The following is an 18,573-nucleotide window of genomic DNA, read 5'->3' on the forward strand; positions in this document are numbered from 1 at the left end:
ACAGACTGATTTTTCACATCACAATTTGGATTGTGAGTTAAATGTTTTGTATGTCCATACACAAGAAATATTAAACAGTTTTGTGTGTCACATTGCAGAAGTTGATTTTTCAGAGTCTGTTTGTGTACAAGTATGTGTGAATGGGAATGATAATGACTGTTGACCCTGACATTTTTTAGCGGTGCAAAGTATGATTCCCGTATCTCCAAATTTTGATGTGCTGTGTGATTCAGTGCCCTGGCTCCCTGGCTAATCGGCTGAAAAGAACTTGTCTGTATTTAAACAGACTCACATTCCTTTCAGTGGGTAGTTTACCTGTTCTCAGCCTGTTGCTTTTACAGATATAGAAAAGTTTTTGTGGCCCAAAAGGTTTTTGATGGACAAATAAAATTTTACTGTCTTCATGGGCCCATGTTCTCGGGTATTTTGGCTGGTGTAGTTGGGTTCAGTCAGATTTCTGTAAGCGTAATGTATTGATATTGCAGCTGCAGTGCTTACAAAGTTGCTTTTGTACATGTAGCTGCGCATTTATCCTTTCTTACACCTGATTATGCCATACATCCAAGAACTGAGTTTAAAGTGATCTTTTATTGATGCATTCTCAATTCTGGTACTGGAGGAGTGAACGAATATGGAGCATGCCTTTCTGCATTCTTATTACGGTCATGTTGCTGTCCACTATGTGGATATGCAACTCAAAGTCCTTGGTGGTAGATTGAGTTCACATGCTTTATAGTCAGTCACCTCTTCATAAATTGTTGAATATGATCTATTTCAATGTAATGGAAGTAAAGATAATAAGTCATAAAATATATGATTGTAAGAAACACTACAGGTCATTTCAAGCAAATTCATGTCTCTTTGTTATAGGGATTATTATGAGGTGTGATTATATCTTGTCATCAAGTTTGCTAATTGCTGGTTAAGCTGGTAACGAATTCTCGTGTACACCTGTATATTTGTCATGACTGCTCTAAAAGTTTAATGAAAAAGGATGAAAAGAAAAGTATTTGTGGTATTAGGTGATCATATTCTTATGTACAATTGTATTTTTCCAGTCTGCATGTCCAGCAAAATAAGTCTCAATACTGTATGACAGTGCTGCACATACATGTACATTGTACCGGGTACTTAGCATTGGGGTTAACTCATGAATTTAAAGCATTGTTGATGAATTGTTAATTTTCTAAGTGCTATTTTGCTTTTGTTTGTTCTTATGATACATTGTATTCACTCAGTTCTGCATTGTGGACTGTAGTGGGTTTTCTTTGTGTGTGTGTGTGTGTGTGTGTGTGTGTGTGTGTGAGTGTGTGTTTAACAGGGATTAGTTTTCTGGGAGCTTTGCTCAGTTTGTGAGAATTTACAATACACAAGTCTTAAGCCATGTCTCGGCTGTATTGATTTTAGTAGGGGGAATTAAGCTTGCAAAGTTGAACAATAGGTGTGCCCTAGTTTTCACCAAAGAAGGTGCATATCCAGTAATAGATTTGGAGGGAATTCGCTCAAAGATGTCGTTGATCCGTATTGAGCACGCAGTGGTTTGGGGAGACAACAAGGTTTTCTTGGATGGACAAAATCAATAGGTGGTCGAATGTGTAGCAGAAAAGGCTAACTGCACATCATAGGATAGATGCCTTGTGTGTTTTTAGGCCTACAGCGTGTACATATGTTTGCAATGTACAAGTGTATTTGGGGTGTCTGATAGGGGGTAAGATGTGTTTGTACGTGTTTACAATGTATATGGGGGGGGGGGGGAGTGAATTGTAACAACACTCACACATTGCATACAAAAACAATATTGACATTTGGAAACTCATTCATTCCAGGAGTATAGGGCAAGAGTTTCAATGAAATGTTGCGCTACACTTGACAGTATGTTGTGTGAGCAAATGAAACACAATGGCACATCCTTCTCAGCAAGTTTAATTTCATTGTAAGTTTGGAAGCTTGTATTTTAAGAGTGTGTAAAAATATACACCATTTGTATTGAATATAAAGATTCTGACATGCTATGGAGTTCTCTTCCCCCATGTTGAAGGGAGACCCCAGTGGTATCCCCACAACTCTGCTATTAAAGGGTGCAGTCAAAGGATCTGATTCCATAGGCATAAACAGTAGGCCTAGTCCTTTAAATCTTGTAGGAATCTGAAATTTCATATCCAGGTCCTGTTCTGTACCTCGCTGTAACCTCTTTGATTTTGAAATCATAGACATATGTCTAGTCTGACACCAATTGCTACTGCTAGAATACTGAACTTGATCGATATAAGGGAGGCTTGCCAAAGAGGGGCTGTCAGCGTCGATCCTTGGTGTATATTAACCTACTGAGCCCTGGGGGAATTGCTGTCACAGGAATTCTTGTGATCTCATGAATTTGTACCTCTGAATTTCACTGCATATTAATATCTTACACACATTGTAGGATTTAGAGATATCAATTTGAAGTGCTAGTAGCTTAATTCATTAACTTTACACACAGTCAGACAGAAATGTTATAGAAAAACTATGCCAGTTTGAGAGAGATATTGGAACTTTCCACAATATCCATTCAAAAGTCGTTGAAACCTTAGGAATTAGGTCTGAAATTAGTTTGGAAACTAAGCTTTTGAAGTCACTTTTAGCAAGATGGTATAAACAAGAAAAGGCTTAAAAGAAAGGATTTGATAACTCTATTTTATTGAATACCAACAATGAATAATAAAACTCAGTGAAAAGACTGAACAGAGGTAGCAGTTGGAATGAGGTTTCTGGTGATGAAAGATTGCTCTTGCCTTGTGCCATGTGTGTCATCATTTAGAAAGGAAACATGGTCTTGCTTGAAATAGTAGGATGAACTCTGAAAATATGAGTTTCATTTTCTTGGCTGAACCCTTTTCTGACATGAGATGGAAAAGCAGTACCCTTACTGCACCAGACACAGAGACTAGACACATGGCTGAGGGGAGACAGGAATGAATGTACTGTAAATGTCAGTCTCAATGTTAAACACAAAATTGAGGGGTTTTTTTTGGCCTTGGAGTAGTGAGTCAGGGCCTTCCACGCCTGGTTTGCTGTGGAGTCACACTTTAACCCATTGAGGGCAGGCTGATTTTGCTATATTAACATGCATTTCCCATAGCAACCTGTCCGAGTACTCTCAGAACTACACTGGTCTTTAACGGGTTAATGTAATAGCGAAGTTATGAGAAATCAAGTCTCATGAGTGAGTGGATGGTGTAAAGATGTTATCAGTACACATGCACTATACACTGTAGACAGTGTCTAGAAATTTAAAGGACCTGAAGACTGAGTCATTTCAAGGTGCTTGCACAATTCTGAGTTTATGTACAGTGTGTACATTGTACAAAACTGTAGCTCACACTTTTTCATAAAAAAGCAAAATATGTATACATTTGAGTACTGACTTTGTTTTAGGGGTAGCTCAAGCTCTGCGTCACAGTTTCACGTTCCCAAATCACACAGGTCAGTCAGGACAGTTTGACAATTTCTGGAATTGAGGCACTACAGTCGTACAGTTTGATGATAAACAGTGTTTTTAACCCGTTGAGGATGGTTTGATTTTGCTACAACACACATTTCCCATAGACACCCGCCTGAGTATACTCAGGACTCGTCAGATGTACAGTGGGATGTATGTGCATTATAGTATCGTTTGCGCAATAATGCTGGTATGCATTTAATTGTTTGAGCTGTCTGAATAATGGAGGCCCATTGAAATGGAACATTGAAATGTATGTTGTAGTGTATGTGCATGTTCTGAAATACGGTGTTAAAATTATATAAGCAAATGTATGATAGAATTTTTCTTAAATCTAGTACACATGCAAATTGAAAATTTTGCTCAGCCACTACTGCAGTTTCTTTTGAGTTGTAACAGAATTTCATTGTAATGTGTTCACAGTAACAGGGATGCCCTGTATCTGCATAATGTTGCATTATCGTACCAATGCAAACCTGTGCATACTCAGCAAACTTTTACTGACCATTCATGACACATACAGGTACAAATGTGTACATGTACATTTGTATGTACACCGTAGGCCTGTTTGCTGTGATACCCATATTGTAGATGCCTACTACAGATATACAAGATAAATTTGGTGTGTATAAGAAGTGTACACATGTACAGATATGTACAGTACCATTGGCAATTTATACTCGTGACACAGCATGAATTGAATTCGTGACATACATACTGTACCTGTAATTTTATGCTTCCTTACCCTTGCATTTAGTAGCAAAGGAAGGCCATAAGAGCCATTTATACAGTCTATGTATTGTACACGTACAACTGTACGTATATCTGTAAACACTGTAAACACAGTGGATCATTATTGGTTTATTTTTAATGCTTTTAAACAATGGGATTCCCACCTCTTACATACCAGGTACTTTGTGTACCCTTGCACACATTGTGCAGTGTGAATTAAAGGCAAACTGTTTTACACTGTGATGATTCAATTTCAGATTTGTCAAATGTTGCCGAGTACAAAATTGTATGTGAGATGATGTTCAAATCCATTAAAAGAAAAAAGAAAAGAAAAACTAGCTAGAATGTAGCCAGCAAAGTAAAGGTTTATTTTCAGCCGTCTTCATTTCATATACAGTTGTATGTAGGGCCTATACAATTTGTACCTTGATAATGACACAATATTAGACATTGGTTGCATACTGGGACCATGCAGCCCAGATTTTCCAAACTGGAAACATCGCTTTTAAACAGTGCCTTTAATACTGAGAGTTCAGTGAGGTAAGTAAATTCCATTATGTGAATTGAGACCACCTTGAGGCTATAACCATCTGTTGAAGCTTAATAGAAATTAATGCAATTGCCAGTGTAATTCAGGAGGCCATTTTTTTTTATTTATTTATTTATTTTTTTCTTGGGGGGGGGGGTATTTATCATCTACTTTGTATTCTCACATATTTCATTTGATGTTTACAAAAAAAAAATCCTTGATTTGAGTGACCTGAAAATGCTTACAACGTGTTGAGCAGGAAAACCTCAATAGTATCAACTCTTGCATGTGATTCTGACAGGTTGTGCTGTTTAAAGGCCAAATCATTTAGAGCATTTCATGAAGGACAGGAAGCTCTTTCAATCTAGTGTTTAGAGGTTTCTTTCCTGAAGACCATCATCTTGAGTGCCTACATTTTATGACTTATTCGTGATCAGTTGCCCATTATATGACCTCAAAGTTTTGCCTCTGCCAGTCAGAGGGTAAAAAAGCATGGAAAGGATTACAATAATGATCAATTGCTCATAAATCTCTCCATTCTGCCATTCAAAGGAAAGTTGTCAGGAAAAATAGCAGGTATTGTTGTTTTCATACTGGAGTTTTGGTTTGTTCATTTTGATTCCTTTTGTTTGTTTGTTTATTTGTTTGTTTTTGTGGTAAATCAAGCCACTTGCTGTGACAAGCAGCACCGCACCAAGTATCTGTCCCCTTTCAAGTTTCACCACTAACCAGTAACAAGCGCTCCTACATGTACATCCGACATGATAAAATAGCACTGTTTGCCTGATGAGTAACATCAAGGTTTGATTGTAAACCTTTTTTTTTTACTTACATTTTATCATCCATTAATTTCAACTATGATGGAGCAGCTTCCAATTCTGTTTAAACTACTACACTGAATATGTTGGGAAAAATATATAAATAAGAATGAAATTAGTCACTGCCAAGTTTGTCAGTACTGATACAAGCTGAATAATTTCCCTCTGCAATGTTTCATTTCATACTATACGTACCAGAACATCAACATATTGATGTTTTCATAGCTGCTGTTGATAATTGTGCACGACAGTCATCTGGTTACTTGCCTGTAGCATGACTTTAGTTCTCACATTTGCACTTCAGTGTTTTTCTGATAAATTTTCTTCACTGCTCTACTCACTTATAAGTACATGAGTGATTTTTGCACATTGATAAAAGAATGCCAGGGTGGGGGTTGCATCAGATGACAAGAGTCAACTCCCTTGAGCGGAATTCAGCTGAAAAGCAGAAAAGTAGGTCTTCAAATATTCATATACAAATGCACAATAATCTCTTCTTTTTTTGTGTGATGTGATTATGATAACACAGCAAACAAACTCTTCACACCCTAAAGAATTTCAGCTTTTCAGCAAGCTTTTATACTTTGTAGATGGACTTCTGCATACCAGCAGTTGTATCCAAAATGTCTCATTTGACTGTGCATACCTAATTTAGCTTGGCAATCTGTTGATGTGAGATTTTTCATCTTGGCTACTTCAAATAGCAACAAAACAAAATGAAATGATGCAAAAATCTATATGTTGTAGCAGCAAATAAATGGATTGTAAATGACCAATATTTTGTGTGTACAATGTTGAGGATCTGACTATCAACATGGCACTCTTTGAAGCACGCACTGTTTATGCAGCCAGATGTTTTGTTTATCTCCCGTCAGGGTTCGTGTCTTTGTCATTGACAAACAACTGGTACTACCAGCACTCTCAAAAGAGTGTGCTGGTTGACTGCAGTGGAATTTGGTGCACATAAACGTCATGGTGACAGCACACAATTTGTCACACATATATGATATACCATTATATTACATGTATATGTGTTCATGTGTGTGTGTGTATGATGTGTGTCTCTAACAAATACACTGTAAGTTATCGAGAGGCTGACAGAATTTTGCTTTAGCTTGAATTCATTTTTTTTCAAAGTATGTAATTGGTGCTACAATTTGTAAATGCCCCTTTTGCAATCCTATCATCTGCCCTTACAATGTTCTGGACAAGATTAACCACCTTGCACCAGATCGAAATTTGGAAGCCATTCCATAAGCAATGAAGGCAAGAATTCATTTTCTGATTGGAACTTTAGCCAGTGCCCTTCATGATGAGTTTCGTGTCAGTTCTTCCATCTCCTGTTCACAGTTATGGAATGGTATGCATTTCCCATTAAGAACCACTGAAACTCGGCCCGCATTCTGACATATGTGTTGATTTCAACTGAACATATTTGAATATAAGAATGCATGCTTATGTATTATGTTCTGCTTTCTCGATATGATTGCTTAAGTGAAATGAATTGGTAACAAACATAATATTTCATATTTGTTCTGTCAGATTTTGCAAGAACCATCAGATTTATATTCTTTTCTGTCATACACATTGACCAGAAAAAAAGAAGCTCAGTAGGAAGAACTACAGTAAATTTTTGTATTGTTTATGATTATACCACAACTGCCAAATCAATAGAAGTTCTTGAAACAGAATCCATTGCAAAGATTACAGTTTTTCATTCTCAAAATGCCAAAAATAAATAAGCTATTATAATTGTCTACATGTGTACAATATGGTCAAGGCATGTTTCAGCAAAACTCTACAAATAAGCCCTAAACTTTGATTATAAAGAAGTTTGTTATCTTATATATCCATGATTATTTCCATCCACGAGTAAATTGTTTGAGGATAATGAACAGGTGATATTTCATGCAATCACAAGAATCTTGTGAATACTGTGTTACTCATTTTCAGATGCCTCTAAAGTTGCCGTGGAGTCCCCTTCTTGGTGAGAGTGCAAGCATTTTTGTTTTTGTTTTTGTTTTTTTGTCTTTTGTCTTTGAGTTGCCCAAGTCGCAGCAACTGGCCAGCCCTGGCATTCATGGAGAAGTCTCCTCCAGTGAGATAGGCCCTTAAATGTCGAGACTTCACATTTCTCCCCTTGCCACAGGTCCAGCTCGCTGTCGGAGCAGAAGTCCACACTGGAGTTCCAGCTGCGGTCGCAGCTGAATCACAATGTGGCACTCCATGAGGAGAAGGCAGAGCTAGAGACGCGGCTGAAGGAGCACATGACCACCCTGAAGGAGTCCGGTAGACAGGCCGACAAACTGGAGGAGGAGCTGGTGGAGACCAAGAGGCAGATCAAGGACCTCCTCGACCTCTTCGAGGGAAAGGCACTGGAAGGTGAGGGGTCAGTCTTGTGACCTAGTGGGTCAAAGTTCAAGGGTCACATTGGAAGAAAATGTAGGTGGTCAGAGGAAAGTGTCTTTGTAATCAGCTATCTGGTTGTAGGATAGAAGCTTGCTTTTGGAAAAATTTCAGTTTCCTTGAAAATCCTCTGAAAGATGACCTTTCAGCATATCTGTTTAGTGCAACAGTTTAATTGAACTGACAATACTCTTGATTTTAGCTGTGATAGCAGCAAATTAAATGCATTTGACATTTTCTGTCCATGAACATAATCATTTTCAAGTGGAGCTCATTGCATTTCTCATCTTTTGCCCAACATTTGAAATCACGTCGGACAGCTGAGAAGAGGATAAGTGAGCTGCATGTGGCGATGAACGGCACACAGGAGCGGGCCCAGAAGTTTCAGGCCATGTATGAGGCTGAGAAGGAGGCTAACCTTCGACGGGAGAGGGCCGAGAAGGAGAGGATGCAGGCACGAATGTCACTGGTAGAGGAGGGCAATGAAGGGGACAGTGAGGATGGAGGGCTGGGTCCAGTACTGGTCAGTAGCAGGTTAGTATCCCTCAGGCTGACCATTCCTTAAACTTCTAGCCTGGATGATAATGTGTTGAATTCCACCACGTCATTGGTTTGTAGCTGATTCTGATTCTGGTGACTGACTACAAGAAAAAGGATTTTGAAATATGTAAATCAATCAGTGATTTCTGCTATCATTGATGATTTGTTGTTGTTCATCCCTTTCTTATCTCATTATTATCATCATTATTATCATAATCATCATCATTTCAGAGGATTGAAGCCTTTTCTGAATAAGTATTGGATTAGAATGACTTATAAAGTTAAAACTGACCCTATCAGTCATAAAATACCTCCTATCGGAAATTGAACATGTAATTCTTCAATTTATTTCTCATTTTGTTTCAATTTCTGTTTATTTTGTGATCCAAATAGGCCCCAGACTTCAGTGAAGAGAGCAAAGTCAGCACCAATCAATCCACAGAATGTTGATCCTCTGTATCTGGTAAGTCATGTTGCACCTCTTTCATGTGCACATGCTGTGATTGCTCAAGATTGTATCCTCACACTCAAAACTCATCACACTGTTGTTCAGGACAACGATGACCTATATAGCTCCGGTCATTTGTGTGATATATGAAATTTTGTGTAGAATATTGTTTTTGACTTGCAAGAAGATTCTAAGGGAGTTTGAACTTTTAAACTGCTAGGAATGCCCTGACATATTTACAAAGTAGAATGTTCTCATTCTGTAGATGTAACCTGTGATAATTTCTCTCCTAGAGATTTGTGACCTGCTACAGATTAGAGTAGTACTGTACTTTTCAAAAAGTCAGTTAACCCATTCCTTACAAGAACCTGATATACCGGGTTCCCATGGCATCAACTGATATATGGGAACCTGGTAAAAATGTAGACAAGAGTGCCTGCATTTGTGGCCTGAATTCATGTTTATTTGTGTTTGACTTAATGTGCTGCCCAGAAAAATGATATGGGTTTGATAGAAAGATTTTAGAGTTTCTTCTATCAATAAGGCCTGTCTGTTTTCTTTCTGTATGAAAACTACATGTATCACAGTATACTCTATTTGCCCCTTTTCCAATGTAGTGTGTGCTCGTTTTGCTATAATACTTGTGTGAAGATGTACATAGTGATCAAGGCTGAGCTCAGTAGATTCTGACTTCGCTGTCCCTATTAGGTGCTTCTTTTGTGTATAACAAAAGAGTTTGTGAGCCCATCAGTGTACGCTCTACTTATACCTCACACCCAATCAATATTTTCATTATTCGATGACACATGTACACTGTAGTTGACCATGGAAAGGAGATGCATGTACCGCTTGACTGCTTCCACACAGGTGGATTAGCAACCTGTCCATTCAATGTTGACCTGCATAAAGAATCTCATTTGGGAGCGTTGAAGGCTCTTGGAGAATTGTGGGAGGAATGGGTCAAGGGTATTTGCAACTGCCATGGTTGATGTGGAGTCATTGTGTAATACTCTTCCAAAGTAAAATAGATTTAGCTGATTTGCATTTTTAGGTGTAATTTCAGCAATGTAAATGCAGAAGTCATCAGTTTGTCAGCAAAATTGTAATGGATTCTCAAATTCGAGTTGAGTGAGATGTATCTGAAAAATCTCTTTGCTTATATCAAAGGGAACATGAGGGAGAAAACAAATGGCAAGGTTGTGATGAATATCTAATTATGATAGAAGAGCTGCAACATCTTTTAACCCTTGCTGTGCTTGGTTTGCTGATGGTCATTCACATTGGAGTGCTGTCTTTGCTAATTTGGCATGGAGTCTGGAAACTAATTGTCAGTGAATAGAAACTGTGTAATCCCCCCCTAATGAAATCTCTATTCATGATGGCCTGTCTGGCATACTGAGCAGGGGCGGATCCAGGAATTCCGTAAAGGGGAGGCGCCTTTACAAAAATTAAAGGGGGGGGGGGGGCGCACACATGCCTCTCCCCATTTTTTCACATTTTTTTTTTCTTTTGTTGCAACAAAAAATAAAGAGGGGGCACCCCCCTCTGGATCCACCACTGTTGAGGCACAATGTTACACTAGAGTGGGGCTGCTAAACTTCACAACTAGGTCAAGTTTAGAGGGATGACTGAATGATGATGAAAAAACTTAAGTTAATCTAAGTGCCTGGCTATGTGCAGAGTTAAGAGATGTGAAGTGTGAAAGGAAAGGGCAGTGTAAAGCACTAGGGCAGTGTAAAGCACTGGAGAATAGTCAAAATTAAATTGTTGGGCGTCATCTTTGGGGGCGCTGTGGCATAGTGGATAAGACTATTGACTCCTAGTCGGAGGACCTGAATTTGATTCCCGCCCAGTGCTTAGGCCTACATCCTTTGACAAGACATTTTTACCCACCATGTCCCTCTCGACCCATGTGTATAATTGTGTACCTGACAATGCTAGGGTAGTAATAATTATGGCAATGCCCTCTGGTAGAGCAGTGGCAATACTGAAGAGGCTACCCTGGATAAAGAATACCTTATATTTATTACCATTTTTTTTTACTTTGCAGAGCGTCATCGAAGAGAACAAGAGGCTGAAGGCAGAGGTCGAAAGGTTACGAGTGGACAATGCAGACCTCATGATCAAAAGTAAACGATCTCAGAGAGATATCGAGACAATTCAGGTGAGTTGAATAGACCATCTTGTTATCCTCGCAAGTGCAAGTGTATGATTTCAGGGATGTCATTAACATGCTTTCATTTCACCTAAGAATATTATTTATTTGTTTCCTTCTCTTCACCAAATGGTGTTCATTTACAAAAATATTGGAGTGCATTTAACTTTGAATAATTATTTTTTTTAATTCTGTATGTAGTGTATTGCACTAAAGGCTATCTGCACATTTTTGCTTATGTTTATAGACAGCAAAAGTTATTTTGAGTTAAAAGACATAGAGGGAAGTGACAAATAATGTCCTTGTTTCTCTGTGTGTGAGTGAGTGTGTTTTCATGTCTCATAATGATGTTAGTCAACAAAACATGATACCTTTTTAATAGAAGGACTTGACAGTTGTCACAAGTTGTAATGGGGTATGCTGGTCACCACTGCCTCAAGAATGATGTGTTTATAGCAGCAGTGGCAACTACAAACATGCTAATGACTTTTATGCCAGGATAAAACAGTAAAATATCCCAATGTCGCTGATGGCCACCGCACCATTTCCATTTCAGAATCACGTTGCAACCTGTTCTACCCAGAGAGAGGAATTGAGGAGAAGATTAAGGAAGGAACAAGATGAGGTAAACATATAATTCACATAAGAGATTTCACGTGTGCTTTGTACTTGTAATTATCTCTTTGTGTGCCACGTTGGCATGCCCGACCCAGTCAATGGCTAGCAAACTTTGCATGCAATGTATTTTGCTCAAATGTACCATCTCTCACAAACCAATTGATTGAGTGCAATGTGTCATGATACATTGAAAGCGCTAAGCTCAATTCCATTCCTGGCACATATAGCTTGCAGTGATAGGTGATTGAATGGCAATGTTTTGTTGAAAAATTCTGATAAATCATTGGGGTTGTGTCTTCTAAACTCAAGCCTCTTAGATTAAGTCATGTAAGTATGTGTAACTGGGACCAAGAATACAAATTTGCAGTATGTTTTGTTTGTTTGTTTGTTTGTTTGTTTGTTTGTTTTGTTTTGTTTTGTTTTTGTTTTTGTTTTTGTTTTTGTTTTTGTTTTTGTTTTTGTTTTTGTTGTTTTTTTTGGGGGGGGGTATGCTTTGAATCCTGTTATGAATTTATATTTACATTTTTGGTATATGTAGTACCAGCACAAATCATTACTGCCACTTTAAAACCTTTTCTATTTTTCTCCTATTAAGATTTGAAGTCTGTAATGTAGAGACACAATGATGACAAGTGTACTACCTGCAAGGTGTTGTGTGTGCTACAGTAGATATCTACCAGCAGAATATTTCTATGATATTATGTGCAGTAAAAGATATGGTTAAATATAGCATATCCATTGGGAATAATGGATGGATTAACGTACTTGTACAGTTGTACATTGCCTGTTTTCCCCCGTTGATTGTGGGTTTAGATGCAGTACACGCAAGCACACTCTAGTTCTTGTATTTTTTTTTCACTCTGTGTTTTTCTTTCTTTTAAAAGGTGTTATTTTCGTGAGGGTTCAATGTTCGTGAATTTCACTAATCACTGTTGAGGTGTGAATTTAGCAACACAAAAAAATTTTGCCACCTGATCTTGACTGCATTATTTAACCCATTGAGGAGGAGTCCTGAGTATACTCAGGCAAGGGTCTATGGGAAATGCGTGTTGTAGCAAAATCAAACCATCCCCCAATGGGTTAAATTTGTGGCATATGAATATCAACATGCTCATTTCATGGCCCATTTCTCGAGCAGGGGCAAAGCTATGACCAATGCTGGCTGGATACATGCTTGCTAGTTTGTATTGGATGAGCGCATCCCTCATTAAAAGTTGGTGCATGAACAGACAGGCATTGGTACACCTATGATAGCCTTAGTGTGAAATCACGAAAACAACATGTCACGAAAATGTCTCTGACCTCCTCATTCACAAATTTATATGACCACGAAAATAACAACTTTTGCACTATACCAAAACAGTCCTACACAGTTAGAACAAGCACCCTTTACCAGAAGCATACCAGCATGTTTATCAAGCTAATGATGTAACAGAGCATGACATTGGTATTTTTTTTTCAGCACCGCAAGCTGTCGACATCCATGACAAGGCAAGCGTCTGACTGGATAATGCAAAAGAAGATGGTGAAAGAAATCGACCACCACACCAAAGTTAGCAAGGTGAAGTATCATTAAAATGTTTTAAAGCAAAACAAGCAAAATGTAACTCCTTTGCTGTCAGAGCAGATGCTGAAGATTCATTGTAGATTATTTCTACAATGAATTTCCTGGTCATAATATTTCAGTCATTTACGGACGACTTTTACACTCAGCCTTTCTCCTTAGTCTCAACAGCCATGTCAGTCTTCTTTTGTTTTGTGTGTTTATGTTAGACGCATTTCTTGATTAAGGTTGCAGTAGCACTAGATGTAGTGAATCTGTAATTGCGCATGCTTGATTTTACTGCCGTTGCTTTCTTTGTTCCTGTTTGGTGATGCACGAATTGTATTCTCCTCTAGACCGATGCTAATGTAGAGAAGCAAGCTGCAGAATGAAAAGGAAGTCTTTGCTCATTTTATTTTTCAACTCTTTGTTCAGTTTACTGAGATGCAGAATCCCACATTACTATTATACAGGAATGCCTTTGTAAGCCAGAGAAGTTTGTTTTGTGTGCAGTGAGAATTCCAGCCCTTTCTGAATGCTCAATCAAAAAACACCTTTTTGAGCTGAGAGTTTCATAATTTTATACGCTGGAACAATCCATCAAATCTGAAGTTATGAATTAAGTCCAATTGTAGTATTAATTGGTGTAAGGGATTGAAATGAATTGGAAAATATTTCCTTCCATGCAGAAATGGTTAAAGGTTATTCCTTAGTTAGTGGTCAGGATGAGTGAACTTTATAAGAATGTAAATGGATGCCCATGTAGACATACATAGCACATACAGCTATTGGTTGAGAAGTTGAGGTACACTATTCAACTGCATGGCAGTTAGAATTGCTTGTTTTGAATTTGTGTTCTGTATTTTCCTTGCAGCTGCAATATGTTGTCTAATTACACAGAGTAATGTCTACATACTGTATTTTCCAGCTATCCATTTTCTGATACACTTCTCAGTTTGACGTCCAATTTTGTCTGTACCCAAGTAGAGATTTACTCATACAAACTAGTTTTATGGCAAACTTATGCCTGCACTTTCAAATGTGTGGGATGGCGAAGTTCTGACAAATTACAGAAACATTTCAAGACAAATTATGACATTAGATGCCAAGAGGGTGAATGCTATAGTATGCAATATTAGAATGGTAAGGTGTTACTTTTTATTTTCCTTTGTAATTTGATCTTAAAGTAGTTTATTGCGTGAGTGATATTTAAGCAGATAATGCATAAATTATGCACTCTCATGCTCGTGAAAGGAAAGCAAACATACAAAGACATGTGCGGTATTCCAGGCTTTTTGCTGAAAGGTCTATTTGGCTTCGCCTATTAGAAAACATTGTGTGTCTTACGTTAACTTCATATTTTTTCGTCTGTATCTATTTCTTTGAAGGGATGCTTTTTGCAGTGAATAGTGTAGGTATATTCCAAACTTTCAAGAATACTTTGCTGAAACATCCATTTATGAGAAAAGCCATATCACAAATGTTTTGTATTTTCATAATTCAGATATGTCACTGTCAATCAGGGGTGTGATATTTAGAACCATTTTGGAAGGAAGGGCTGGACACAATGTGTATTTATCAAATTCGGTGGAATAAGTATTATTTGTTATCATCATATTACCTCAGCTTCTATTTGTTTGTTTTTTTTTTTTTATTACTGAAACAGATTTCCTACTTTCGGTTTTTCATTTGTCGTTATATCCATCATCATTGTTGACCTCACTTTTACTTTATCTTTTTTATCATTGGGTGCACTTTGTCAGGAGTAAACATGATATTTGACATATAGATATGACAAAATGTCAATTTTGTTGTGCCTAAGGAGATTTACATGGTGGGTAGCCACGTTGATATTGTGCACTGTATATGTGTATAGATATAACTACACTATAGATGCACATTTTTATTTTTGGGTGTCGGGATGGGAAAAACTGCAATAATTACTCAGCACTTAGATGGGTCATGTGAAAAATCAAGTATAAAACAGTCTAAAAGTAATATAACAATAAAAGAAAACAGATACATGCACAAAGGTCCATCCATTGAAGAAACTTGTGACTGCACCCCTTTCAGAAAATTTCAGCATTGACTGTATGTGTTATGAGTCATGGCAGTGTAAAGATTTTAATTTTTGTTTGTTGTATCAATCATATGGCGTCACATTATATATTTGAGATCCGTAATATCATCTTTATTTATATTGTTTGTGTGTGCATTGTACGTTTCATCATTGATTTTGCTCGAGCTTATTTAAAGGGGATGGCTAGTAACTGATCAGTGGGAATTAGTGGGAATGCTGGGAGATGATTGTTCCAATCCTTGTGGGATTCATTTAATAGTACATTATGTATAGCTTATTGTTGTGTGAAAATTATTTGCTTCAGAACGGTCTCATTTTCAAGAAATGTGCAGATTAATGCCCCGTCACTGACCAGGCACGCTAACCTGGAAACATTAAACTGCACATTACGTGAATATGAAACCATTCTGAAGCAAATAATTTTCACACAACAATAGATATATAATGTACTCTTAAATGAATCCCACAAGAATTGGAACAATCATCCCCCAGCATTCCCACTGATTCCCACTGATCAGGTACTAGCCATCCCCTTTAACAGAACATACGCTTTTTTGTTTTGTTTTTGTTAATCTAAAAGTCAGAAGCTTTTGCTGACATGACATTTACAATCTACATCATCTCATTAAGTCTCTCACTACCATGTGTCCCCCCCCCCCCAAAAAAAAATAATAAAATAAATGTCCCTCTTCCAAGAGAAAACAGTGAGGACACTATTTTTTTTTTCCATAATACAATGGTCAAATAGTTCATTTGCATTATCACTTTTGTGTAGTTAAAATGTGGTTGTTTCATTGTGTCTATAAGCTGGCTGGTGCTATGTTAGGATTGAATACTGAGCACATGTGTGTAATATGTGCTATATAAATATTGCAATGTTTCATGAATGATTTTCAGTGAGGATTTTTTTTGTCTTTTTTGGTGAGATCATGCATCTGCATTACTAAAATATCAGCCTGACAGTTTGATTACTGTATAAGTGGTTTCTTTCGCGGTGGTTTTATTTTCGCGCTTTTCGCGTTTTGAGGTTGAACCACGAATTTAACATCACGCGAAAATGTTTTGAACTCGTGGGTTGTTACAATGCTATCATTACCGACCGCGAATTTAAACACATGCGAAAAAGTCGGCACCGATGGAAACCGCGAAAGTTTCTGTACGCGAAAGAAACCAATTTTACAGTACCGGTAGGCCTACTGGTAAGTAGGAATTTCAGATAATGATTTTCTCCCAGTTATGTACATGTATTTCCTGGTATGCCATTTCCTAGCAAGTTTCTGTAAGTTTACTATCACATTACTCATCCAGACAATATTGCAATCTGTAGATTTTGTGTTAATTTGGTGATAAATAATTTATAGCAGATTAAAAAGAATATCACTTAAAGTGTATGAAATGTAACGTCTACCATAAAAATTCCACATAGCCTCTGTAAAAAAAAAAAAAAAAAATCTTTCTTTGTTGGAAATGACCATTGCTGCAACTTTTAGGAAGGTTTTATTAATTTCTTCGTTTGCATCATCTCCCCTAAAATGATCCAGGTCCTTCCAGAATCCACATTGACGGCCAGCACGAGATATCGCAGCCACCCAATCAAAGCCAATGAGGACAAGCCCAGGAACATTCCCGTCGAGAGCTGGTCATCTGACAACCCACTGAGGGCGGTATGAGAGGGAGAGGGGTGGGTGATTCGTCTGTTCCCGTGCAGCTGTGTATCCGTTCAATCTCTGCTGTGTCAAGGCACATGCTTGTACATGTAGAGTAACCTTTGCGTGGAAGTTAGCGATATGAGAATGTCTGTAACAAGGAGATCAAGATCAATGTACATCACTGGGTTACAGTTTATCAAATTTGTCACTTTCTTAATGTTGAGAAAAAAATAAATTTGAGCGTGTTCACCAGAGTATCGGTAATACACCTGTGATCATCAAAATATGCATTTAAGGAAAGTCAGGTTAGCAGAGATACCAACTGTTACTTTTTTGCAGTATTTAATACTGGGTTGTTGTTTTTTTGCCAAATATACCACAGATTTCTTGGAAAATACTGTTTCCCCAAATTGTATTTAATATTACACATGTATGTATTGCAGGAAAGGTAAAAATAATGTTTTGCACCAAAATTTGCCTTTTCAGCCCTCATAATACTGCAATATTGATTACAAGGTTGGCATCCCTGGGTTAGATACACTTGTTTGTGAGTTCAAGAATCTTTTAGATGCCCTGGTGAAATGAAAAATCAAGGAGCAGTTGGTTATCTTGTGTAAATTTGCTTGACATGATGTTCCATGTGATTCACTTTTAATCAGACATCACAAGATATTGGTCACTTTCCATGCACCTGTGTGTACACACACAATGTTTCATGATCAAATGCAATCTGGAGCAGTTTCGTACTAGCAAATTCTTGTTTTGCAAAGGAATATATTTTCTAGAGGCTGTGTTATTTCTTTTTGTCTCATTTATGCTCTTTTAGGAGAAATTCCCTTAAATGAAAGGAGCATTATAGAATTCTGTCAATTGTTCTTGACATAATTCCAAGAATTTGAATCTTTGACTTTGTACATGCAAGCTTTTTGTTACAGTCATAGATGTGGCTTACATTGGCTACTTTATGACATTTTGGATGGATTATATGTGAGTTTATTGAAGGAAGACCATTTTGCATCCTTTATTAGATGCAAATGATATACAATGTAGCACTTGCTGTTATTGCCTTTATCATATGTATATATGAATAAAAGAATACTGTTATATTTATAATCTTTGTTCGATATGTGTGCATATTTCACAATGTGCTGGCTGTTTCCACCTCTGAGATATGTGGCTTCATCAGTATTAGGAATCATTATCTCTTACTCTGACAAAAATCTATCGATGTGCATCATACCCTCATAGGTCAACTTCTAAGCAAAAGCACAAAATCTGCTGATAACACTTTGTCTTCCATTTTCAGAGTGATATATCTATATTTCCATATATTTTTAACTTTAACCTTTTGCTGACATCAAACAATGTTTTTGAATTCACTAGTGATTCATATTCATCGATGCATTTATTTATTGTGATCTCTAGAGTTTGTTGTTAGTCATTACCATGTGAGTTTTATTCTTCTTCTTTTTTCTCCTCCTCCTCCTTTTCTTCTTCTTCTTCTTCTTCTTCTTCTCCTTCTTCTTCTTCTTCTTCTTCTTCTTCTTCTCCTTCTTCTTCTTCTCCTTCTTCTTCTT

General features: G+C 37.4%; 1 protein-coding gene across 1 annotated transcript in view; it reads left to right on the forward strand.

Annotated features, from left to right (window-relative positions):
• Nucleotides 1-17,311, forward strand: part of LOC139724094 (uncharacterized) — a 28,169-nt gene extending 10,858 nt beyond the window's left edge. Inside the window, exons 4-10 of the mRNA XM_071635293.1 lie at nucleotides 7,707-7,939; nucleotides 8,284-8,497; nucleotides 8,897-8,966; nucleotides 11,002-11,115; nucleotides 11,663-11,731; nucleotides 13,187-13,285; nucleotides 16,889-17,311. Coding sequence (XP_071491394.1) covers nucleotides 7,707-7,939; nucleotides 8,284-8,497; nucleotides 8,897-8,966; nucleotides 11,002-11,115; nucleotides 11,663-11,731; nucleotides 13,187-13,285; nucleotides 16,889-17,017 — 928 coding nt within the window. The 3' untranslated portion in view covers nucleotides 17,018-17,311. The remainder of the gene's footprint in view (nucleotides 1-7,706; nucleotides 7,940-8,283; nucleotides 8,498-8,896; nucleotides 8,967-11,001; nucleotides 11,116-11,662; nucleotides 11,732-13,186; nucleotides 13,286-16,888) is intronic.
• Nucleotides 17,312-18,573: the final 1,262 nt, after the last annotated feature.

This window comes from Diadema antillarum, unplaced genomic scaffold (genome assembly GCF_040938485.1).
Source record: "Diadema antillarum isolate AM-2024a unplaced genomic scaffold, OU_Dant_1.0 scf00000207, whole genome shotgun sequence".
Classification (NCBI taxonomy): domain Eukaryota; kingdom Metazoa; phylum Echinodermata; class Echinoidea; order Diadematoida; family Diadematidae; genus Diadema; species Diadema antillarum.